General features: G+C 35.6%; 1 protein-coding gene across 2 annotated transcripts in view; it reads left to right on the top strand.

Annotated features, from left to right (window-relative positions):
- Positions 1-26,202, top strand: part of KMT2C (lysine methyltransferase 2C) — a 252,141-nt gene that overhangs the window by 126,443 nt on the left and 99,496 nt on the right. Inside the window, exons 8-15 of one of the 2 annotated variants that reach the window (XM_069462185.1) lie at positions 6,593-6,764; positions 8,590-8,704; positions 17,230-17,399; positions 17,865-18,016; positions 18,737-18,739; positions 19,076-19,186; positions 19,919-19,996; positions 21,119-21,840. In XM_069462185.1, coding sequence (XP_069318286.1) covers positions 6,593-6,764; positions 8,590-8,704; positions 17,230-17,399; positions 17,865-18,016; positions 18,737-18,739; positions 19,076-19,186; positions 19,919-19,996; positions 21,119-21,840 — 1,523 coding nt within the window. The remainder of the gene's footprint in view (positions 1-6,592; positions 6,765-8,589; positions 8,705-17,229; positions 17,400-17,864; positions 18,017-18,736; positions 18,740-19,075; positions 19,187-19,918; positions 19,997-21,118; positions 21,841-26,202) is intronic. The other variant, XM_069462184.1, reaches the window with a different exon arrangement.

Here is a 26,202-nt window from a genome sequence, read left to right as displayed (position 1 = left end):
TAATGTGTGCCCTCAGTGATATGTTAGTGATCAGTGAATCAGTTTGTAAAATAACTGTAAGAACTGAGATAATTTGCATCACTTATGCATTTAGTAAAAGGTTCATGCTGGCAACATAAAGCTAAAAGATCTACTAAAATTATTGGTACTATGCCTTCTTCTAAAATAGACTTATGGAGAAAGTCATGAAAATACATGAGCAGTAGGAAAATAAATCTAAAAATAAGTAAGGAAATTTGGCCATGGAAAATACAGATAGGGTAAATATTAAGGGAATGGTGAGACTGATACCCAAAATGTATACTTTCTAGACATAACCACAGATTTGGCCCCAGACCTTTTCAGCAGTCAACACAAAGAAGGAAATATGAACACTTAACCTTATTTGTAGCACTTATAACAAGAATTCACTTGATACTGAGACTAGAGGGTGAGTTGACACTGCATACTGCCGTGAAAAATTGTCTTAAAGTAGCCTTTGTAATATAAAAAACCAGTCCCACAGGCCTATTTCTTGTAACAGCCCTCAAACTAAGCCAGTAGTATAAAACTGAAGCCCAGCCGATGAAATTCTGTTCCTTGGGCATCTTAAACAATACATTCTAAATACATAGCTTTCTGACCATCTCTCTTAATCCAAGGGTATAATTTAGAGAATATTGCAGGTAGTGTATATTGATGTCTTCATGAAATCTTTCATAAATATTTCTACCTATCCTAATTGTATGTATTGGCACAGCTGTGTAACTTTTTGCTTTTAAAAGGGTGATATATTAAATCATAGTGTTGTTATGAGCGTTAAATGACAACAATTAATGGAAATCACATAGCATTATGCCTTGTATATATTAATTGCTTTTTAAAAAGGTACTTATTTTTTCTTCTATCTAAAGCTCAAGTTAGGAGATAGGAATACTGACTACATGTACTTTCTGTTGTTGCCTAAGTACAGAGCAGTGTGCTATGGTAGTTGGCTAAATTAGGAGCAAGACTGACATCTTTTTATGAAAGTTGAAAAATGTAGCAAAAACGTGGATTGCATTAGAAAGAAATCCTACCAAATAGAGTATCTGTGAACAAGGCCATGATTTTCATCAGAAAATAATTTTAGGGTGCTCTGTCATAGGTAAGTAAATGGCAATGGCTCCAACATTATTTTCATGATGATACAAGGATATACTAACCTTGTCTATAAATTTAACACTAAATATCCATCTAGGAGATATAACCAGACATACTTACTGAGTAGGAAAGCTGAAAGGAGCCAGCCATGCAAGATCAGAGGAAGGAATATTCCAGGGAGAGGGAACAACTATGACACAGACCTTGAGAAATGAGCTTGTCATGATTCATGAACAGTCATTGTACTTGAAACATAGTAGGCTACTAGGTGGATAGTAGATACAACATCAGGGTCAACAGAGGCCTTGTAAGCAAAAGGAGGAGTTTGGATATTATTCAGTCAGGAAAGGGAAGTAAATCTTTGCAGGGTTTAGACATGGGAATGCTGTATATCTCAATCCACCCCCTATTCCTGGATATATTTACTCTCATCACTTAGTTCTAACTCCTTTTACTTCACTTAAGCTTGACCTCCAGCCTCTTTTCCTTGGTTATGTTTGTATCTCTTGATGCTGAGCCCTGCTCCTCTTCTGATACCTTGAAATCTCTCAATCCTATGAAATTTCTTTCTTATCTATCTGCCAACTATGTGGACCATCCTCTTTGCATGATATCCATGCTTTACTTTTTATTTTTAGAATGAAAAAGTAAAGTATACCGCACAGTTGTGAAAACTGGCAGATGCTAGGTCTTATAATATTGACGGAAGTTAGAAAGCTGTGTTAATTTGATCTTTCTTAAATTGATACTCTATGACAGCAGTTTGACTTTTGTTACACTTTTGTTTTTATGTGTTGTCTGGACTTTTAAGCAGTACTTTCACATTCCAGTTTGACCAAGTTTAAGGATCTATGATAAGCTCCCTTCTAAATTAAGCTCAGTGTTTTTGTCTTTTCCTTTATCTCTTCTCTTTTCACAGCTGTCACTTAGGAAATTATCTTCTCCAAAGATTATCCTGTTTCTCCCACACTTCTGCCACAAAAACCTTCTTCTCCCTGTTTCATTTAGCTTCTAAATTCTATGCCTCTGTTGGCACTTTCCTTTCTACTTTTGTGTTCACTCAGTCACCTTCATTGACTAGTAGCAAAGTTTGCTTAGGAGTCAATATTGATTAGTTCTCACGGGCCTGAACTTTGGAGCTAAATAGATCTGGATTTTACTCCTGTCCTCTCTTAAATTACCTTTAGCTTTAGCGTTTCAAACAATCTCATTCTGCTTTTCTAGTTGCTTAAAGAAAAATTTCACTTAGTTGATTATTGCTTCAAACTTAATGTCTCCGTGGCTTGCAGAGATATATGTATGTGTATATTCTTATTTCCGACGTGACAGCAAAGCTATCCAGTAATATCATCATCTTACATATAACCTCCAAAAGGCTGTTTTAGTATTTCTCCATGTATCTTTTCCCTGACTGGGGAGAAGTTTGGAACCAATCTCATTTCTTTTTGTGTAGTACTTTTTTTTATTACTGTTTTTTTTACATACTGCATAGTGAATTTTTTGGACTGTATGTATTACATGGATGTTTTTCTTTGACTAATTTATTACCAGTGATCCATAGTCATCAAATAACTTGACAAGATTTTCGTAAAGGAATTGCTGGAAATGATTATAGAATAAAACAGTGATAGTTGTCTTTTTGCAGAGTGGGCTCTGTTGTATAGAACACTGCTGTGCAATACAAATATAATGTGAGCAATTTTAATGTTTCTAGTAGTCATGTTAAGAGTAAAACAGTTGAAATTAATTTTAATATATTTTATTTAATATAATATATCCAAAATATTAATACTGGTATTCAACATAAAAGATTTTGAAATATTTTTTCCTATACTAAGTCTTTGGAATTCATTGTGCATAAAATATATTTACTGCACACCTCAACTTGGACTAATCACATTTCATTTCACTCAGAGCCACGTGTGGCTAATAGCTACCAAAGCAATTTGAAGTGTCATAGGAGCAAACTCCAGGAAGTTTCACAGAAGCATTTCAGACAGCGTTCCTGGAAAGTATAATAGAAATGTGAATTGAGTATCTGATAATTAGTTAAGTATTTTCCCCAATTTCTAAAAGTTTTTAGGGTAGGCAAAAAAATAAAGATTAATTTTTAAATGTATATATTTTGAAATGGTAAATAGTGACATTCTTTTAGTATTAAGAAAAATAATTTATTATGTCCTTACTTTAAAAAATGAACAAATTTATGGCACTTCCATTTTTAGATTAATGATTTATTTATTTATTTATTTATTTGAGACAGAGTCTCACTCTGTTGCCCGGGCTAGAGTGCCATGGGGTCATCCTAGCTCACAGCAACCTCAAACTCCTGGGCTCAAGCAATCCTACTGCCTCAGCCTCCCGAGTAGCTGGGACCACAGGCATGCGCCACCATGCCCAGCTAGTTTTTCTATATATATATTTTAGCTTTCCATATAATTTCTTTCTATTTTTAGTAGAGATGGGGTCTCGCTCTTGCTCAGGGTGGTCTCGAACTCCTGAGCTCAAACAATCCGCCCGCCTCGGCCTCCAAAAGTGCTAGGATTACAGGCGTGAGCCACCGCGCCCGGCCAATGATTTATTTTAAATACCTATCAATTAAAGGGCCATTTAAAAGTGAGTTTTAGACATAAGTCCTTAATTAAAAATATATTTAATAATACTTGATTCATGTTAGGCAATTGGGGATACAAAATTAAAATGACAACATCCAAGTCCCTGTCCTTCACGGTTCATAGTAGTGTATTGTGATTAATGGATTGTATAACAGAGTTTCTTTTCTTTCTTTCTTTCTTTCTTTTTTTTTTTCTTTTCTTTTTGAGACAGTTTTGCTCTGTTGCCCCAGCTAGAGTGCAGTGGCAGGATCTTAGCTCACTGCAACCTCAAATTCCTAGGCTCAAGCAATCCTCCTGCCTCAGCCTTCCAAGTACTGCTTCAGCCTTCCAAGTAGCTGGGACTACAGGTGCATGCCATTATGCCTGGCTAATTTTTCTATTTTTTGTAGAGATGGAGTCTCGCTCTTGCTCAGGCTGGTCTGGAACTCCTGACCTCAAGTGATTCTCCTGGCTTGGCCTCCCAGAGTGCTGGGATTACAAGCGTGAGCCACTGTGCCCAGCCTATAGAAGTTTCTTATAAGCATATGGGGGAAAGGAATATTCAACAACTAAATAGGCATTTGGGTGTGCTAATAGATATTCAGGAAATATGTCAGAGCAGTTTTGAAGGCCTTTTTGGAATGGGCTGGGGCACAAGGGCACAGAATTTCAAGCAGAGGGAACAGAAGACAAGAGAGGTACTGAACAAAAGACAGGCATTGAATAGCATGTTGTGCTAGGTGCACAGCCGGTTGCTTGCTGTGATCAGGAAATGGTGGTTCTGAGATTCAGCTTGAAAGGGAGGTAAAGGCCTTTTTGCCCCATACTAGAAAATAATGATTTTTTCCTCTTAGGTGAAAAGGAGTTATTGGTGGATTTGTAATTTAAGCAGAGCTTAACAATTGGATTTACATTTTTGAAAGATTGCTCTGGATGTATAGAAGATGATTTGGAGAGGAGGTCAGGAACATAAGGGGGATGATTCCATTCAGAAGATGCTGCAATTAGCAAAACAAAATATGAGAAACTAACTGTACAAATAAAGAGAAGAATGATGTATAGAAAGTTTTAATACATAAGATGTGGTGTGTGGTTGGATGTGTTGGTCAGGGCTGAGATAGGAGCCAACAATGATGCTAAGGTTTCCTGTTCTTAAGAAAAAAGGAAGATGTTTGGGTTTTTTTTTAAAGTTTCATTTTAAAGCTGTTGAATTCAAGTATTTTTAGAACTTCTGGTTATTGAGCTCAAGTAAGTCTTGAAAATAAAGGTTTGGGGTTTAGAATTCTGGGGCTGGTGATAGAGATTTGGGAATCATGGTGGCATTTTATGACATGAGATGTGATGTGATTACAGAGGGAAACCACAGGGATTTAGAAAGAAAGAACAGACGAAATCCCAAGGAACTCCAGCATTTAGGATTGTGGAGATACAAAAGCCAAAAAAGGTGGATGAGATGAAAGTATGGGAAACCTAGGGAGAAATGAGGAGCAAGTTGCCATGATAGAAGCCAAGGAAAGGGAAATTTTAATGTGGGAGTGGCTAGCAATGTAAATGATGCCAAGTGCAAATAAGGCTAGGTCTAAAAAGTAAACCACCGGCTTTCCTAGGGTCATTGGCAGCCTCCCCAGAATAGCTTGAGAGGGATGGTGGGTGCTGAAACAGTCTTTGATGTGTAAGTCAGGGGTCCAGCCTGCAGTCCAAATTCCTGATCCTGATCCTCAGCCCTTCCTCAAAGAAGGAATTATTTTTACATCTTTAAAGTATTGTAAATAAAAATAAAAAGTCTATAGGACAGAGACTGCTGTGGCTCACAAAGCCTAAAATATTTACTATTTGACCCTTTGCCGAAAAAGTTTGCTGACTCCTGGTATGAGTAAAAGAAATATATTATTACTCCGTTCCAAGATGCTTAACTGGGAAAGAAAGTAGAAAGGCTTTTAGCCAGAGAAGAATAGATAGGACTGGCCAAATCTTCAAAAAACAAATGCACAAAAAAGGTTCATATATTTTGTGATACTTGTTAGATACAGGCATATATTTATATATATCATCTAAAATTCATTTGATTTTAGGATATATTATTTTCCTTATACATGAGTTCAACTGTGTATTTGGCAAGGCAGTTTATTCTTACATTTATTTTTTGTTTTAGATAGTAAAAACTGTTAGAAAGTACATTTTCTTTTAATCCACATTTTAGGGATAGATTATGTCCATAAGTATGTGGATTTTAATGCTTTTATGACTGGAAATTAATAAAGAGGAACATAAATTTAGTATATGAAATAATGTATTTGTTTAAAAATGTAGTTTCTATCTTTAATGTTCTCCTATACAAGACATTTTCCAGTAATAAGAAATCTATTTGATTTAAATAGTCTGCTTATGCTTAAGAAGCATCTTAATCTAATTGGTATTAACACTTCTTAATTTTGTCTCTTGACTTACCTGATTTTGTAATTTCAAAATACACTCAACATCCAAACACAATGTTTATTTTATACTGTAAAGCATCTCTCAATTGATATTTTCCTTGTTTGGTTCTTTCTGGCAAACACATTGAGATTAACTAGGTGCCCAGCATTATTATTGGCATTAGGAATATAAAATTAAATAAGAACTGCTCATGAATGCAAGTAGATACAGGCACAAATAATCACAAAACTGATTTAATTTAATGTGGTTAAATTTAGATTAAATACACTACAGTGTTTTTATTGAGACCTCATACTGATTGGATATCAGTTCAATGTGGATAACTTCAAATGTCTGAAAGGTTTACCATGTAAATTCCCTTCAAGTGATTTTAAACTGTAAAGTCAGAAAAAATATTAAATTCTTATACAACGATTTCATTGTTTTACTGTTAATTATAGCAAAGGAAGATGCAAACTGTGCAGTGTGCGACAGCCCGGGAGACCTCTTAGATCAGTTCTTTTGTACTACTTGTGGTCAGCACTATCATGGAATGTGCCTGGATATAGCGGTTACTCCATTAAAACGTGCAGGTTGGCAATGTCCTGAATGCAAAGTGTGCCAGAACTGCAAGTAAGTTTTAATTTCAATTCAAAAGTATGTATTGAGTTTAAGAGAGCCCCCATTGTTAGGTGCTTAAGGTTTGTGTAATTTGATAAAAGTTGTTCATATTGCAGGTATATTCATTCAAACTGACTTCATCATACCTTAAAAAATTACTAGATATTAACATTTATATTATTTTGAAACAAGTCTAAACCAAACTAATTTTAATAATTTAAATTCCTCTGGTTGCCTAAAAAGCTAACTTAAATTTGCCAACAATTTTTATATACATGTTATTAACAACTTAAAATAACCATTAGTAACATAAGGCAGCTTTTCTTGAAGGGGATGGGGAGGAGATTTAATAGGAAAACAAACCTCTGATGACAGAAAGTAGTTAGTTATTTGAGTTGAGCCAAAAAATCAGTAATGTGTTTGGATTTTCATCCAGGAAGGGCAATTTCTACTAAGACTATTGTTTTAATAAAATTTGTATCTATATCTATCTGTAAGACAGCTACCTTCAGTAGATCTGGTCACTGTAATTCTAAAATGAAGTATTTTGTGGCATTAAACAGCTGTAATGGGGTTCTCTTTTCATATTTGTTGTATTCCATCCCTTGGTCATTTCTTTGGTCTTTTCAGTGATTTACCCTCCCCCAGGATTCTAATTAGCATGATAATTTGGGAATGTTAGAAATGTCTTCAGCAATCTTCTAATTGTTTACAAGTTAGAATTTTTGTAACCAGCAGGAATTATGCCCAGAGTTATGTGGAATAAATAGGACCACTTACCTTCATATTTTGGTAGAAATTAGATAAAATAACAGTAAACATTTATTTGATACAGTGTATCTGCTCTCAGTTTCTTGGGAAGGAATAAGAGAACTTAAAGAAAGATGCTTGTCCTCCAAGATCTTTCCATGTAGCTGAAGAGGGAAAATATGCAACTTTATATGAAGAGTTTGTTGAACTGAATAACTAGAGGCCAATTGACCCATTTTCCTGTTTACTTCTATTTAGCCCCAAGTTTTATTCAGAGGTTCCTCTCTCAACTCTTCTTGCATTCCCCATTTTTTTCTTCCCCCCTCCTCTCAAATTAAATTTAGTTTCTGAGCGTGATAAATAGGCACAAATCAAGGCAGAGATTGATTTGTTGCAGGTCAGAGGCCCAATCTTCGGGGGCAGGAGAATGTTTAGAGAAAGGTTTTAGGTTTTCACCTTTAATTTTTAATAATTATGACAAAGTTATTTTAAAATACATATTTTTTACTACTTATTGCTTAATGGACATTGTAAGCTCTTGAGCTTAGCATTATATTCAATTCTCACAGTAATCTTTGATGATTATTCCCATTTTATACCTGAAACTCAGAGAGCTAAAATCTAAGTTGTTAAGAGTGGCACGGCTAGGAAACCGCAGTCTGAATACAAATACAGTTGTGGTGCCACATCTGATCCTCTTTACGTTATATGACATCTTTCCAATTCACCATGCCAAGATCTGTTCCTTTCCACACAGTGTCACCTAGCAGTTACAGTTTCTTCCCTCCAACAGGATGGGTATCAGATGTTTAGAAAGTAAAGATCAGAGGTTATTTATCTTGCCTTAACCCCTCCTCCTTTGCAGGAATCCTAAAGTGACTAAAACAATTAACCATAGGTGAGCACTGAGTGGGGATAATCCTTCAGGGACCCGCTGTAGGGGGTTGCCTCTATCATCTGTGCAGATAAAGCATACTGAGGGATTTATGAACTGTGCAGTTCCCAGGACTGATTACTTTCATGACTACTTATGTTACAAAACATAAGTTTAAAGATAAGGCATCATTAATGCTATCTTATTTTTTAGACAATCGGGAGAAGATAGCAAGATGCTAGTGTGTGATACGTGTGACAAAGGGTATCATACTTTTTGTCTTCAACCAGTTATGAAATCAGTACCAACCAATGGCTGGAAATGCAAAGTAAGTTGTTTATTTTTTTAAGAAAAATATCCTTTGTATGTTTTATATAGAGAGCAGATAAATCGGATACCTATTCAAATCTATACATTACCATCAACTTTTTACAAAACAGCTTTATTAATTGACGTACAGTAAACTGCACAAATTAAAAGTCTGTTATTTGATAATGTATATACCCATGAAACCACCATCATCTTCAAGATAATGAACCATAGTCATGACCCCCAAAAGTTTCCTAGTGCCTCCTGGCATTCCCTTCTTCCTGGCTGTTCAAATCCTTCTGTCTTCCCAGTTTGCTTTCTCTCACTGTAGATTAGTGTTCACTTTCTAGAATTTTGTATAAATGCCATTGTATAGTATATACTCTTTTTTTGGCCTGGTGGCTTTAATTTGACGTAATTATTTTCAAGATTCATCCATATTGTTGCATAGATCAGTAGTGATTCCTTTTTTATTACAGAGTGGTGGAGATACCACAATTTGTTTATTGAATCACCTGTTGGTGAATATTTGGGTTGTTTGGAATTTCGGGCTATTATTTAAAAAATGCTGTTACAAACTTATTAACTAACTGGCCTTCTTCCCATCCAGGGTGTGGTATTCTGAGGGTGGTGGGGGTGGAGGTGGAGGTGGAGTGGGGGCTGGTAGAGACAGTCTCTGGAATCCAAGGTGTTTTAGGTGGCTTTCAAGCTGTGGCTTCCTGGGCTGCTGGGGTCACTAGGAGTGGGGTTTTTCCTGGAGCTAGGAAGGGTGTGGTGGCCTGCAGGAGGGAGAGGCCCAGCAATTGTCTTGATCAGTGTTCGCTTTCTAGAATTTTATATAAATGCCATTGTATACTATATACTCTTTTTTTTGGCCTGGTGGTAGTTCCTTGGAACTACCTTTTCAAGTGCGTTTCAAATGGCTTTTCAAGTGAGGAGGGGGAGGGCCCTGGAAAGGAGGGCAACGTGGGCAGAGCTGCAGGTCCCAGGGCATACCTGCGCTCCATCCCTGCCAGTGAGTATTGGCACCTGGCACTGGACGCAGAGTTCAGCAGGTTCTAAGGCTGTCCTCAGAGAGTTCTATTAGTCAGTGGCCAGGTGGAGGGGATGGAGGGGAGGGAACCGTCTCACCTGGGGAGCTAAGAGCCTCTGGGTAACTGTGCTCAGGTTTGGCTGCCTGGGAGGTGGGCTTGAGGGCTGAAGAACTGTGAGGACCACGGGCCTGCTTTCTCAGGTTCCTTCCCTGGCTGAATGAGGAGGTGCTTACTAGTTCTCTCTTGGTTTTCTGGCGAAGGAAAAAGTCCTGCTGTTTGACAGATTTGTGTATTTATTTATACTTTTATATTCATTCATGCCTCTATTTACCTTTTTACTTTTCTGGAATGTGAAGTTGAGTTCGTAATTCGTTTTTTTGCCTTTCCTAAGGAAAAATAATATTTAACACTGTAAAATCACCTTTGATTATATCTGTGGCTGCAACCAAATTTATTGAAATTTTATATATGTATATACCTGACCTAGTAGCTTTTTTAAAGTTGTGCTGAAGCATGCTAATTTCTGCTTTAATTGCATTTAATTGGAATTTAACCAGTGTAAGATATTTTAACAAATGCTTTGATACTTGAAAGTGACTTTTTAAAGGTGTAGCATATGCCTATTAATTTAGTTAGATGAAGTCCTTTTATTTTCTGACTAGTTGCTTCAACAAATTGATAAAATTGACCACTAAAATTGTTCTATCAGTTTCTCCTATTTTTTGTATTTTTTTAACAAAACATTTCGTGGCTGTCATTTAGCAAGTAGGTCTGGCCAGTGTTAATAAGTTGTGCTTTATATAAGTATAAAATTATTCTTTATGTGGTCTAATGACTTGTGGGAGGGCACAAAATATTTTGCTTTGCGTGGCACTGTGGCCACATACAGGTGTTAGTTTACCAGTTGAATGTTACTGTTTTCACATCTTTTTATTTTAGATTCTTCCGTGTTGTTTTAAATGTCTTTTAAAAGGTTTAATAGATAGAGCTAACTATTTAGACTGATGGTGGTAATTAAAATGCTTGGCTATTTTAAGGCAAAATTGTTCTTTTAATTTTCTTTTTCTGTTTCTTTTACTGCCTGCAATGATTTGCAATTCAGAATCTTTTATTACTATAAATGGTGTTGAAAAATAGAAATTTTCTCTTCTACTCCCCATTGAAAGTAAAGTTTTTGCTTCTCCTTTTCCTTCTTTGACTTGATTAAATCAACCCAGGCAGTAAACCTTGTCACTTTTTCATTGCAAAAAAAATGTTTGCTCTGCTAATTCCAACTTCACCCTCAACCTTTTGAAGTCTTGGTTATGTCCTTTAAAAAAGCATTGTCTGCTGGTCCAAGGGTATTGAGTTATCTCATTAGATTGCTCAGAGTCAGTTACAGATTGAACTCCTTCTTTTACTCTTTCCCCCTTCTCGCTACTGCACTTGCCTAGTCTTAAAAAAATGTATTTTTTAAAAAATGGTCAATTTTCTGAAATCCTACATATCTAAAAGAGACTGTTCCCGTCAGACCACCACAAGAACTTGGTTTGGTATGATGTTTTGTATTACAACTTTTTCTTTTTAATACTCTGAAAACATTTTTTTTTCAGAGCTTTCCCAGTTTTTGGCATCATAGAAGAAAAATCTTTTTTAAAAAAAATTACTTCACCATAATCCTTTTTTCTGCTTGAGAACTTTGGGATCTTTACTTGGTTTGCTCCCAGGGTGTGTCTGACAGTGATTCTACGATAATTAGCTTTGCCTGGAACTTGTTGAGCACCCTCAGTCTCCAGTCAGTTTCATTTGAAGGTCTGGAAAAGTGGTGTTTTTTCAGTTTTTACTTTATTTGCTTTTTAAAAAATTTAATATTTGTTTCCTGCTTCTAATTCATTATTTTCTTAGTTACATTTTTCATTATCTTATAAAATTTCTAGCAAATTCTGGGTGTCTTAACTTGTTCTGACTTCGCTTTTGTCTGCTCTCTAATAATCTATTCTTTTTAGGAGTGACAGGATTGTATATAATTCTTAGAATACTAATACATACTTAATATTTTCTGTTGTTTGGAGGCACTATAGTATGGTTGTTAAAATCGGGCTGTGGAATCAAATTCAAGCTTTTTCAGTTACCACATACGTGATCTATGGCTAGTTATTTGACTTCCTTAAGTCAGTGGATAGAATGTTAATAGCAGTTACCTCACAGGGTTGTTGGATTTGACCAAGGGTTGCAGCGTGCCCAGGAAAATGCCTGATGCAGAGTAGATCCCCAAACAATCATCGTGTTGTTGGTCATAGGAAGCTTCATCCTCTGAACAGTTTGAAGAATGATCTTCTTCCTCTGCTGTTAAATTCTTCCATAGTTCTCTGTAGTCTTTAGTCATAATTTGTTCATTTATTTAACATTTGAGGGCTTACTGTGTATGGCCTTCACCGTGGTGGAGGCTGGAGTTGCTGGGCAATTAGGTGTGCCCTAAGAGGGCGTGAGTCTAGTGGAGCTGGAGCGAGGGTGATCTTTCAGGATCTTTGTTGTATATCAGTCACTGTCAGGTAGATTTCTTTTCCCTCCCCGCCTCTCGTGCCTGTCTGTTGTTGGTATATTATACATTTTAAAAATGTTTTCATTTGGAAATAGTTCAACTTTTAAAAGTTGGAAAAAATAAAAATAATACCCCTATGCCATTTACTTAGATCCATCTATTGTTAGCATTTCATTATTGTGCATGCCTTTTTTCCTTCTGTATGTGGGTGTCTGTGTCTCTGTCAGTCTGTCCCCCTCCTCACCCTGATCCTAGGAGGGCATGTTACACTGTGCCCCCCTCACCCCTCAGTATTTCAGTGTTATTTCCTAATAGTAGGGATATTCTAACATAGTTACAGTACTATTACCAGCTTCATAAATTTACACCAATACGTATTTTCATCTCATCTGCTCTCCATATCCCATTATGTCTCTTTATCTAATGTCCCACAACCCCCCCCCCCCCCAGGATCTGACCTAGGCATAGATACTACATTTAGTTGTCATGTCTTCATGTCTCTTTTTTTTTTTTTTTTAAATAGGAGACAAGGTCTCACTGGTTTGCCGAGGCTTTTTTGAACTCCTCGCCTCAAGTGATCCTCTTACCTTGTTTTCCTAAAGTATTGGAATTGCAAACCTCCTTTAATCTGGAAGATTTCCTGAGCCCTTCTTTGTCTTTTTGTTCCCCATAAACCTGTTTTTGTTTTTCCAAATAGAATTTTCCTCATTTTATATTTGTCTAATATTCCCTTATGGTTAGATTGACAGTTATGCATTATTGGCCAGAGTACTGCATGCCTCACGTGAGGATGTGTTCTCAGGGTAGCACAGCTGGGTGCGCGCAGTGCTCATCTGCCCTCGTAGGAATCACCTGGTCAGGCTGTTTAACTTTTCCCCCCTCCCTTGTATCTAATAAAACAGTATGTGAGGAGATACTTTATGACCATGAAGATACCTTGCACCTGCTCAAAATTTCCTCATAGATTTTAGAAACCATTGCCTGATGCCATTGTGACCTATTGGTTGCCAAATGATGCATTGCCAACTCTAGCACCCCCTCCGCACTTACCCGTCAGCCCTCTGCTTTCTGTTGTAAGCAGCAACTCTCCCTTCTTCCACATGTTAAACTTACTTGATATTGACTCATGAATTCCTATTTCAATAATTAATTATTTTTGTGCTCAAATTGTCCCATATTTTCCATCGTTTGCGCCTTTAAGCTGGCTCCTATGTCCTTGTGTCATTCCCTTACCATTTATTTTAGCGCCCCCCCCCCCTTTTTTTTGGTATAACAAGATGTTCTAAGCTCGTCTTATACCTCCTAACCCCGCCCTGAAATCAGTCTACTTTCAATATGTAGCCCAGGCTCCTTTAGTAGGGAATGGGTGCTAGGTGGACTCAGTGCTACTGGAGGGTGTTTGCTTCTCACAGTTTCAGCAGACAGGGCTAGGAAATACAGGCATGTATGTACACCTACATATGCACATATATACAAATACTTGTACGTACACATGAATATCCATGTGCTTGTGTGTGTATGTATGTGTTTACATAGACACACACACATACACTCACACACATAATTTAGAAATAATGGATTTATACCAGTACCTCCACTTCCAATCTCTCCCGACTGAGTTCTTTGCCTTCTCCCATTCTTGTATGTCTGTTCTCCTATAATAAAAATCCTGGGTTCCAGCATCAGCACATTTATTCAACTGCTAAATCCAAACAGCAAATCTCCTTCAGCTGGTTATTAGTAATAGGTTTTATTTACTTTTCTTTCCTTATAGGATATTAAGATACTTTTAAAAGTCAAAGTTGTATAAAAATTTCTACAAAAAGTTCCACTTAGAGAATTGTCACTCCTGCTGTTTATCACTTACACCTCTTGGAAGTAACTAACTTCATTTTCTCTGGTTTATCCTTCCTGTAATTCTTTCCCCTGAGAATAAGCAGATATATTTATGCTCTCTTTTACTTCCTTGAAATGAAGGTAGTGTTCTGTATATGGACTTTTGCATGTTTCTTTTTTCATGTAATGCAACCTGGAAATCACTTTGTATCAGTTCATAAGCTCTTCACATTCTCCTTTTAAACAGCTGCTTAATACTCCATTGTGTCCAATATCCTATGGATATTTAGGTAGTTTCCAGTATTTTGCATTACATTTGCAAAACAGTTTTATTAGATGTCAAGTTCCCTTTCATGGGGCTTGTGGCGCTCTGCATTGCTGCCATGTATGAAAGAACTTCTTTTCCTATCTTTGCCAAGGAAGTCTTGTTCACCTTTTGAATGTTTGTGTATGTTATGGGTGAAAAATGGTATCTGAATGTAGTTTTAATTTTTATTTCTCTTGTGAGTGAAGTTGGTCATTTTTTCATGTTTAAGGGTCAGTTTTTCTTCTTGGGAATTGTCTTTTCATATGTTTGGCCTGTTACTGAAGATTTTGGTATACTTTCTCTGATTTAAAAATTCTTTATAAATATAAGGCCTTTATCTGTGTTACGATGCAAATATTTTCTTTCAGTTTGTCTTTTGTACTTTGCTGCTATTATCTTTTTGCCATGCAAAAGTTTATTTTTATGTAGTCAGATTTATCAGTCTTCTATTTCTTCTGGATTTTTGAGTCATGTTTAGAAAGCCTTTTCCTACACTGAGGTTATAGAGCAGTTCATACATTCTTTAGGATTTGCATTGTTTTATTTTTTACATTTAGATCTCTAATCCATTTGGAGTTGATGTTTGTGTATGGTGTGAGTATTTTTTTCCAATTGGCCATTCACTTTTTCAAAAACTATTCATTAAAAAGACTGTCTTTTTACCCCAGTGACTTGAGATTATATACTAAGAGTGTTAGATTAGGTTGGTTTTATATCTGGAACTTTTCTTCTATTCCACTGATCTACCTATTTGTGCACCAATGCCGTAGTGTTTTAATTACAGAGGCTTTTGTAGTATCTGGTAATGTCAGTCCCCTTCAGAGCTTTTCCTTTTCACATGTTTCCTAGCTATTCTGTTTTTCCATGGGAACTTAGAATCAATTATCTAGCTCCATTACAAACCTCATTGGAATTTTTATTGAGATCGTATTAAATTTATTAATTGATTTAGGGAGAATTGGCATCTTCATGATTATGTCAAGACGCGTCCTAAGCAAGAACAAGGGTATCTTTTGTTCAAGTCTAGTTTTGTGTCTTTTGGGTGTTCTATAGATTTCTTTATATAGATTTTGAGCATTTCTTAAGCTTACTCTTAAATATTTATTTTGTTGCTGTTAAAATGTGGCTTTCTCATTCACTATATTCTTTAACTGGTTATTTAATGTGAATTCTATTGACTTTTGTACGCTAATTTTATGTCCTACTACTTTGTTAAATTTTTTTACTGAATTTATGATCAATTTTCTAGGATTTTCCAGTACTATTTTGTCATTTAACAAATAGTTTTATTTCTTTTCCTAGTTTCAGCCTGTGTTTTCATTTCAATGTTTATGTTGGCTCTAGAACCCATGTTAAAATAGTGGAGATAGTAGGCGTTCTTGCTTTGTTCCTGGCCTTAGTAGAAACAATGCATCTAGAGTTTCCCCATATAATGATATGTTGCCTTTAGAATTGAAGTATTTTGTTGATTACATTAGGGAATGCCTATTCATTTTTATTTTTCTCAAAAGTTTTTTTTTTTTAATTAGGAATGAGTTTCAATTTTTTCCAAAGACTTTTTTTTAGCATCTACTGAAATATTTTTCTCCTCAGATCTATTAGTATGTTAAACTTTATAAATAGATTTTTAAATATTTAACCTCCTTGCATTTCTTGTATAAACCCCACCTGGACATAGTTTATTGTTATTACTATTATTTTAGAAAGAGTCTCACTCTGTTGCCCAGGCTCGAGTACAGTGGCATCATCATAGCTCACTGCAACCTCAAACTCCTGGGTTCAATCGATCCTCTTGCCTCAGCCTCCTGAGTAGCTGGGACTACAGGCACATACTACCATGCCCTGCTAATTTTTTCTGTTTTTGGTAGACATAGGGTCTCTTTCTTGCTCAGGCTGGTCTCCAATTTCTGAGCTCAAGCAATCTTCCAGCCTCGGCCTCCCAGAGTGCTAGGATTATAGGTGTGAGCTACTGCGCCCAGCTATTATTTTTTTAATGTGGTATTAGAGTCTTATAATATTTTATTGAGGATTTTTGTATCAGTATTAAGTGCATTCATTTTTAATCTATAAAACTAGCAGATCTGTGGTTCCTGCTAGTTTATCTTTTTGAGTGAGCATCCCTTTTATATCAACCCAACAGCTCAAAATGATAGTTACTTCTTATTCGTGTTTTAGTTTGGAAAGTAGGGGTGAGTAATGAGAGCCCCACAACTTATTGGTCTTGTGCCCAGGATTTTAAGGCTGACTAGCTCATAACCACAGAAGAGGATTTGGCTGGTCTTTTATTATACTTCATAAACAGTTCTACTTTGGTAAGGATAGAGCCACTCTTTATTCTGAAAACATGAGGAGCCACCATTGGATTTTGATGTGGACTGATTATTTTCAAACACCAAGTTACGTGGAGTGGGTCATGCTATTTAGTGAGAGTCCTTGTTTGTAGTTCCTAATCTACCGTGAAGCGAGCGGAATACTGTAATGCACCATTTTGCTTTCTGCAGTAGTGGGTTGAGTAGACTTACTCCACAAAACTTACTTCCTGATCCTGGAATGATGCTGTTTTGATGTTTGGGTTGCTGTGTTCTTGGTTTTCTTTCTTTGACATTTATGTTTTCCTACACATCCCTGTCCCTTTTTACATTTTCCTGCAGGTTTTTGTGCAGATTTTGTGTCACATCAGACATTCAAAACTAACTGCTTTTTCAAAAGTATAAATTGGTGTTGGGAAAATGAAAGCTTAATGTATAATCCTCTAATGATTCATTGATTTTAAAAAGGTTTACAGCAGAATTGTGTTTACAAATGCATAACAAACTGTTTTTGTTTTTATTTTTCCTCGTGTTTAGAATTGCAGAATATGTGTAGAGTGTGGCACACGGTCTAGTTCACAGTGGCACCACAATTGCCTGATATGTGACAATTGTTACCAACAACAGAATAACTTATGTCCTTTCTGTGGGAAGTGCTATCATCCAGAATTGCAGAAAGACATGCTTCATTGTAATATGTGCAAAAGGTAAGAAAATACAGTTATTTCATTTACTTGTTTTATTGATTCTTTTATCCATGTGATCATTTGGTCTACCATATATCTTTGAGCTTCTAAGCTTTTATCACTTCAGTAGTCCCTTCAGTACTGAGTGCTGTTAAAGATGGGATTAAGTTATGTTTTTGTGAGTTTCAAAGGCATGAGGAAGTAAATGGGCAAAAGATAATACCAGACCAGAAATGAGCACTAAGAGGGAAAAGTAAAGAGGAAATATCTTAAAAATGTGGGAGTAAAAATATATCAACAGCTCTAATGACATCCACAAATGCCAGCTCCTTTTTAAAAACCTTTGCAGTTACATACTCCTATAATCTTTCTTCTCTCATCCTTAATTAACCCTTCTCATATCTGGCTTTTCACCAATTGCCTCCCCTTTTTCTAGATATTAACGTGACTTTAGAAATTTTTATTTAAATATACTTATCACTGCAGATGGGTTCACTTAGAATGTGACAAACCAACAGATCATGAACTGGATTCTCAGCTCAAAGAAGAGTATATCTGCATGTATTGTAAACACTTACAAGCTGAGATGGATCCATTACAGCCAGGTGATGAAGTGGAGATGGCTGAACTCACTACAGGTAAACGTGAGAATGTTTATTTTTTTTATAATGCTGTGCCAACCTGTCACCAGTATGTTACTTTTATCAGAATGAGGGAATACTCTATATCAGATCCCAGTTTATTCTCAATTTCTCAACCTTTAAATGTAACTTGTTTTGTTGGTCATCTCTGAATCTGATGGCTAAAATCTAATATAGCTTCTTCATGATAATCCTCTTAATATTTGAATTCCATGTCTAATTTGCTTTTCATTTGTGTGTGTGTGTGTGTGCATGTAAGCATGTATGTTTTCTGAAGAGATAGTGTTCAGCATTCTGTCACCCCAGCTGGCATGCAGTGGCATGATCATAGCTCACTGAAGGTTCCAACTCCTGGGCTCAAGTGATCCTCCTCCTGCCTCAGCTTCCTAAGTATCTGGGGCTACAGGCACGCACCAACATGCCTGGCTAATTTTTTAATTTTGTGTAGGGCCTGTTTTGCTCAGGCTATCATTTGTGTTCTTTAGACCAACAATGGAAGTTCCCTCACCTTTGGACATGTGACCTAGTTGGTTCAAAATAATCTGGGTTATTTTGCTCAAAACAAGTTTTAGTTATGTAACATCCTTCTTAAATGTTAATTTTCACCTCTTGAGCCCAAGATTTTGTTCAGGTATGAAAGATTTTTAATAGCATCCTGCTGTTATAAACATAGTGGCAAAATTCTTAAAAGATAAAGAAAAAAGTCCTGCTTACCAGATTGTTTTTCATTTTCATCAATATGAGTGGCAACTTTTACAAAAGTTTTATTTTATCATCTGTAAGGGATTTAAATAGAAGCATCCTAATTACTAACCTTTTGTTTCCAGGATGCCATCAGTATACAGTTGTGAAATATCCTTTTAATGTATTACAATTCTCATGTTTTTTAAAATGTAAGTAAGTATGTATTTGGTTCAAAAGAGAAAAATCTGAAGAAAAACTTCTAGCATTTTTGGTGATAATTTACCCTCACTAGAACAAAGCCATAATTGTTGACTTAATTAACAAAACTGGAAAACTCAATTTGAGCTAAAGAATAAATAATTTTCTGTTCAGATAACAATGAGATGGAGGTTGAAGGACCTGAAGACCAAATGGTCTTTTTGGAGCAAGCCGTTAATAAAGATGTCAATGGTCAGGAGTCCACACCTGGAATTGTTCCAGATGGTAAGAATGTTTGTATAATAGAAAATGTGTATATATGATGAATATATGAATATTGGCTAAAACTTGAGTACCCTACGTAAAAGTTAGCCAACATATAGGCACTTAGGAAATTGTTAAGAGAATAACTTTTTAAGCAAGATGATCTTAGGCAGAAATTAATAGGAGAAATGGCATGCGTATATTTGTAGTTCACCTGTTGTCTAGACTTAATCATAAGTACGTACTTTGTTTAGGGATTGAGTGATTTTCATTAAAAAGCAATTTGTATTTTTCTTGCTTTAGTTATACTTGAAATTGCTAACTGGAGCTCTTGCTGATTGTGAAATGTTTCATGGTGAGATAATGAAAAATTTATTGTGTTAGATTGTCTCAGCAGTCCTTTTGAGGGTAATTCCAGTTATTTCGATGATATTTCAATTAAGCTTTTTGCAATACATATTGATAATAGCTATTACTGCATTTGAAGACCTGGAATTAATGAGGGACTATGTTGGGGGCAAACTGCTATAATCACAGACTCATCCAAAAGTCTTTGGTAGTGTATATAAAGTTGTATGTTAAATTATATTGTTTGAGTACATAAAAAGACACTGAGATATTTTGAAATTCGCTAAGTTCACATATAACAACTCTCATTAAAAGTTATAATTCATAATGATGTAAAGTGAAGAAAAGCAGTGTTAGAGAAATTTTGACTCCTTGCTAGACATTCCATAAATGTGTTATTCATAGAAGTTGAAGTCCACACTGAAGAGCAGCAGAAGAGTAATCGACCAGAAAGTCTTGACACAGATGGTCTTCTCATTTCTGGTAAGCAATGTGTTCATACTGTCTAATTTGACTGAGTCACAAGATAATGCCTTTATGGTTGCTAGGCAGATTCAAGTCACTGTCCATTAAATTAACTTTTCAAATAAATTATCCCCAAGACATTTTGCATTTATACTACACATTATGGTAACTAGATCTTTTAGTTAGGTAATTTTTTTCCTTGAAAAGAATAAGCAATGGATCTAAAGAAGGTTAGTTTCTCTAGAAAGGATTTTTGTGTATAAAAATGTTTAGTACTGTCAGATCTGTTCTTTGGTGTTTTTCTTTTACTCTCAACTGTATTCTTTCAGTACACTAAAGTAGGAATGAAAAGTGAGATTTCATTTTGATACTGGAACACAGATAAATTTTAGTCACTGATTGGTAAATAATAATTGAGGAAATTAGTGTCTTTATTAATGTAACTTAAGAGTTACCTTGAGGGCATTTGGAATAAGTGCCTTTTTGTCTTTAGTGGTCCTATTTTATACAACCACTTATGGCTCGTGTCAGTTGGACCTCTAACTTTACTCTTAAGTAAGATTGGGTTAAAAGTTTAACACCCTAGTTAAAATTTGCCGGTCAGTGACTGTATATATTTCTGATAGACTTGCTAAGATTGGTCTGTTAGGTTGCAGATAATGAAGAAGAAGAGTTATATCCAAAAAATGTGTTGAGATAAGTCTTGGTGGTTAGTAAATCTTTTCTATCTGCCCATTACTTGAGTCTACGGCAGCTTTCTTATACCTGGGTGTCTGCTATTGGAAAATATCTTTACATTCTAGAGGAGTATTCACTTCTTGAGCAACTCACATAACATCACTTATCTTCATTTTCCTAGCCATAAAGTGAGTATTATAACTTAACCCACATAATTTTCAATCAACTTGTAAGTACTTACGTTGTGAAACATCATATCCTATTAAAACCATGTTTTCATAAGGTTTTATGGTCTGTTACTGATTCTAATCCATAGATCATATGTATTAACTTAATGATTACCTTTTTAAATGAGTATCTTCTGATTTAAGTCATGGTTTTTACCAAATGTCTTATACCTATCCCTAGTTAGAAATTTTTAAATTTGTATGTACATTAACATAAATATTCTGAATTTTATAGAATCATCCTCAAATAAAATGAATTCTGAATTGGAAAATCAGATTTCTCATGAAGTTAATAGTGAAAAAGTGGAAATGTCTTCTAAAGGGATGCATACTTGTGATGAAGATCAAAATGAAGACAAAATGGAAGTGACAGAAAACATTGAAGTCATCACACACCAGATCATTGTGCAGCAAGAGGAGCTGCAGTCGTTAGAGGAAACTAGAACAATGGTATCTAAAGAAGAATCACGGCTTCCAAAATTAACCATTGAATCTGTTACTGTTGTTCCACCAGTAACCTTAGTTTCCCCACATGAAGAAAGGACCTCATTATGTTCTAAGAAACAGTTGCTTATAGAAAGGATACAAGAAGAAATGGAAAAGAAAGAACATTCTAAACTTCCTGCTGGGTTTATGGACTTTGAAATGACTCCGGCAGTTGAGAGTTGTGTGAAAGATGGTTCATGTCAAGGAGACAAATCTACAAAATTACCATCTGAGTCAGAGTCATCATTTTCATCATCAGCAGACATAAACAAGGCAAATGTGTCTTCCTCTCCAACACTGTCCTCAGACTTACCTTCACATGAAATGCTGCACAGTTACCCTTCAGCACTCAGTTCGTCTGCTGGAAACATCCTGCCAACAACATACATCTCAGTCACTCCAAAAATTGGCATGGGTAAACCAGCTATTACCAAAAGAAAATTTTCTCCTGGTAGACCACGGTCCAAACAGGTAGGGTAATTTTTAATGGTACTGACAGAAAAGATGCTGGAACAGCTATATAAAATAAGGCGTATGTGTAGCTTTGATTTGGACAGCAACTTTTTCTGTTCTCGGATGGAACTTAGATATAATGTTGACTGGTATTTTGGCCATGCATTTAAAAATGGTGTTAATGAAGAATGTCATTTGTTAAATTTGAAGTGATCTTACTTGTAATTTCAAATTGGTTGGGACAAAAATTCTATCTACTGATACGATTTGTAATAGAAAGCACTTTAAAAAATGTTTTAGTTCTGTGCCACAGTAACAATAGTCTTAATAAAAAAAAAAACCAACCCAACAAAGTTTTGGGTATATAGTAACTAAAATTTATTATTCCCCTCTAATATATTTGCTTATTGATATTATGCATTGTGTATATTTTTAACCACAGAAATACCAACATTTATGAAGGGGATTCCCCTCCCCCCAAGTAGGACTTCTTTCAATAGTTTCATGGACAAAAAAAAAAAAAAATCTTGTACTATTATTGATCTTCAGTAAGTAAGGGGAAATCTTTCTTCCTGTGATTATTTTAAGTAGTGTGTATTCTAGTTTTTAAAGATGAGTTTTGTTTCTTTTTTTCTTTTTATTTTTTGGGAGACAACATCTTGCTCTGTTGCCCAGGCTGGAGTGCAGTGATAATATCACAGCTCACTGCAGCCTCCAGCTGCTGGGCAATTCTCTTGCCTCAGCCTCCCAGGTAGTGGGCTCCAGGTTGACTCCAGGCAGACATATTTATTTATATTTGTGTGTGTGTGTGTGTGTGTGTGTATATATATATTTTTATTTTAAGAGATGGGATCTTGCTATGTTGCCCAGGCTGATTTTGAACTCCTGGCTGCAAGCGATACTCTTCCCTTGGCTTCCTAAAGTGTTGGGATTATAGGTGTGAGTCACTGCACCCAGCCAAGTGGCTAAGAATTCATTGTTTTACAAAATTGCTGCTGTATGAAGTGTTTTTAAAAATGGCAAGATATCAAACAGTTGACAAGTGTTAGCCACAATAGTAATTTGGAGTTTTAAATCTCGTGATTAAAATTGCTTCTAGTGATTAATGTTTGTTTTTTTAAGAAATATCTTGATCTTGATCATCTAATTTTGGAATTGTAAGGCCAGTTTTAAGAAATCTAACTTTATTTTAATGTAAAAATTAGTCCCCTCTAAATAAAACCTGGATATATTTTATCCTCTAAGACAAAGGCAAAGTAGTTGTCACGTGGGATTTAGCTATTTTTCTATGACGAGGACATATGCAGTAAACTAAAACACCGGTATGTATGCCTTTTTCTAAGTATTTTCCTTGATACTTATTTCTGCTCTACCAAGAGTTTTCTCTTTATTCCAGTTCTTCTCCTCAGTTAAGTCCTTTTTGTTTGTTTGTTTTGAGTAGTTATATAATATTTATGTAGTTCTGACTGTGAAAATACTTCAGCAATGGAAATTTGAATCTCAAATTTACTTTTGGTTCAGATATTCTACATTCTTTAAATATACTGCATCATAAATATTCGTGTTAAATTTTACTCTTTATTTGGAGGCTTTTATTCCAACTGAAACCAGATTCAGATTCAATATATTAGGACTATTTTCCTGTTGAGTTTATGTTCCAGGATAATGTGTGTGTATATGTATTTTTTTCTTCTAGGCTCATACCATCTTAAATGAACCATGTCCTAATATTTGCTGTTCCTTTTGCTGTTATTTTCTTCCAATTCCCAAATTTGGTAATATTCTACTTTTTATTTAGCTGCCAATCTCCTGCTTTCTACTTCGTCATTTGCTGCTAATCTCATAAGCGGTTTGTAGGCCATATTATTCCTCCCTTCAGCTTTTTAGTCTTCTAGTGTTGGTTTTAGTTTTGTAGCAAATTTCACTTGGTGATTCATGCCTTGCCAATAATACTACTGTTACTGTGGAGGTATGAATTAAATAGGACAAGAAAGCTCTTCTTTGGTGAGGCACTGTGACCATAACTTCCAGGGAATGTTTTGTTTTATTTTATTTTTGGTTTTTTTCCTTCCCTTCCCCTCAGGGAATATTTTATACATCACAGGAGTGTGTATATCCTTATGTTAGAAATACTGCAGTTTGTTACTCTCTTACATGAATTTCTTTGATACCAGGCATGTCTTTGTTATACTGTTGGTTTTATTTAGTGTTTCTTTTACCTGTTCTTGGTAGTGGGAACTGCCTATAAAACAGGATGATTTTCATGGCAATGATTGTGAGTGATATAAGCAAGATTCTTTGGTTTTCAGCTATTTTTTTATAACATCACTGGTATTTCTGTATTTTATTGAATATTACCAGTTCTTTGGTCTTTACAAGTATGGTGAATAGCATTCTAACCAAAGAACTGTAGATTTAATTTGTTAAATTCTGTGGTCAGATTTTTGTTTACTTGATGATTTTCTGGTGTTACATGAGCTTCTGTAGGAATTCACTTCAAGATTAAATGAATAATTAGAAACAAACACAAGCCGAAAGATTTAAAGCTTGATGTGATAGCTATTGATTGGGGGGATTATCAAATGTTATCTGCAAGTGTAGGTTAGCCAGTAAAAGGGTAAGCCAGTGCTGTCTAATATAAATATAATATTATGTAATGCAGACCACATTTACAACTTTAAAGTTTCCAGTAGTCACACTTAGAAAGAAAGAGGTGAGGCCTGGCGCGGTGGCTCACTCCTGTAATCCTAGCACTCTGGGAGGCTGAGGGGGGAGTATCGTTTGAGTTCAGGAGTTCGAGACCAGCCTGAGTAAGAGCGAGACCTTGTCTCTACTAAAAATAGAAAGAAATTAGCTGGACAACTAAAAATATATACAGAAAAAAATAAACCGGGCATGGTGGCGTATGCCTGTAGTCCCAGCTACTCGGGAGGCTGAGGCAGAAGGATTGCTTGAGCCCAGGAGTTTGAGGTTGCTGTGAGCTAGGCTGATGCCACGGCACTCTAGCCCGGGAAACAGAGCGAGGCTCTGTTTCAAAAAAAAAAAAAAAAAAGAAAGAAACAGGTGAGATAAATTTTAATATATTTTACTTAATCTGATATTCTCAAAATATTTCCTCGTTTAATCAGTACTAAAGTAAACAAGATACTTTTTACTTAAAACACATCTTGATTTGGACTAGCTGTATTACAAGTGCTCAGTAGTCCTATACTAGTGGTTAACTTATTGGACAGTGGAAGGCAAAGCATTTTGAGAAATATGAAAACAGTTCTAAAATTGTTGAAATTACAAGAAATAAAAAAAGAAATTACAAGAAATACAAAACGAATTCAAGATTGACAAGCTAAGAATATTGCTATGCTTTCACTATTTTTAAGGACTGAAGTAGAAATATTCTACTTTCTCTGTTGCTCATAGGACACGTGTTAAAACAGAACTACTAAACATTTATTGTAGCAACAAATCACTCTGCCCATTTTCAATGTATATTAAGTCATCAACATACGACCCAGATATATGGCCCAGTATAGGGGGGTTTCTAAATCTGGGGCATCAGGACCCTGCAACTTGTATTTCAGGTATTGGGAGTCTGTTATCAAATGGCAAACCATACAGAATTATTCTTCCTTTACAGAAGGTTAGTAATTAAAGTTTAGTTTAAATTAAAGCATCGTGCCTTTTATGTGGAAAATTTTAGATGCTATTTAGTGAGAAATAAAAAGTTTATTTTCTTCATGGTGTGTTTCAAATATATCTCAAATGTATGCTTCAGAACCTTACTACAAGAACCGTGACAAATTTTTCTGATGGTTGTGAATAGAATAAGGTTCTTTTTATTTTTTGTTTTCTTGCCCATTTGAGATACAATATTTTACAAAGATAGGGAGGAAAAATTAGACGTGATAGGCAGTAGAGAAAGAAATTGGTGGGACAAGTTAACAGACAGCAAATTGTCCTAAATGAACCGGTTGTATTTTCTCATTTTTTTATTGATGTTATGAATTTATAAATATTTTTGTATTTTAGTTTTTCAGTATTTTTATAGGTATATCTACTTTGGGACTTGGGTTTAGACAAGTGGTTATTAGCTGCGTGGTGGCATGCATCTCTAGTCCCAGTGACTGGGCAGGCTGAGGCTGGAGGGGATCGCTTGAGCCCCGGAGTAAGGCTGCAGTGAACTCCGCAGTGAACGGCTGCACTCCAGCCTGGGCAACCAGACTGAGACCCTGTCTCTTTAAAAAAACAAACAAAAAAAACAAGATGTTTATTGAACCTGCCACCTATTATAATCACCTGGGAAGTTTTTACAACATCAATATAATGGCTCCACCCTAGACCAATTAAAACACAACCTCTGAGGATCTTCTTTGACTATAACCC

This window comes from Eulemur rufifrons, chromosome 29, assembly GCF_041146395.1.
Source record: "Eulemur rufifrons isolate Redbay chromosome 29, OSU_ERuf_1, whole genome shotgun sequence".
Taxonomy (NCBI): domain Eukaryota; kingdom Metazoa; phylum Chordata; class Mammalia; order Primates; family Lemuridae; genus Eulemur; species Eulemur rufifrons.
Note: the sequence above shows the minus strand (reverse complement) of the source record. Positions and strands in the feature narration are given on the sequence as shown.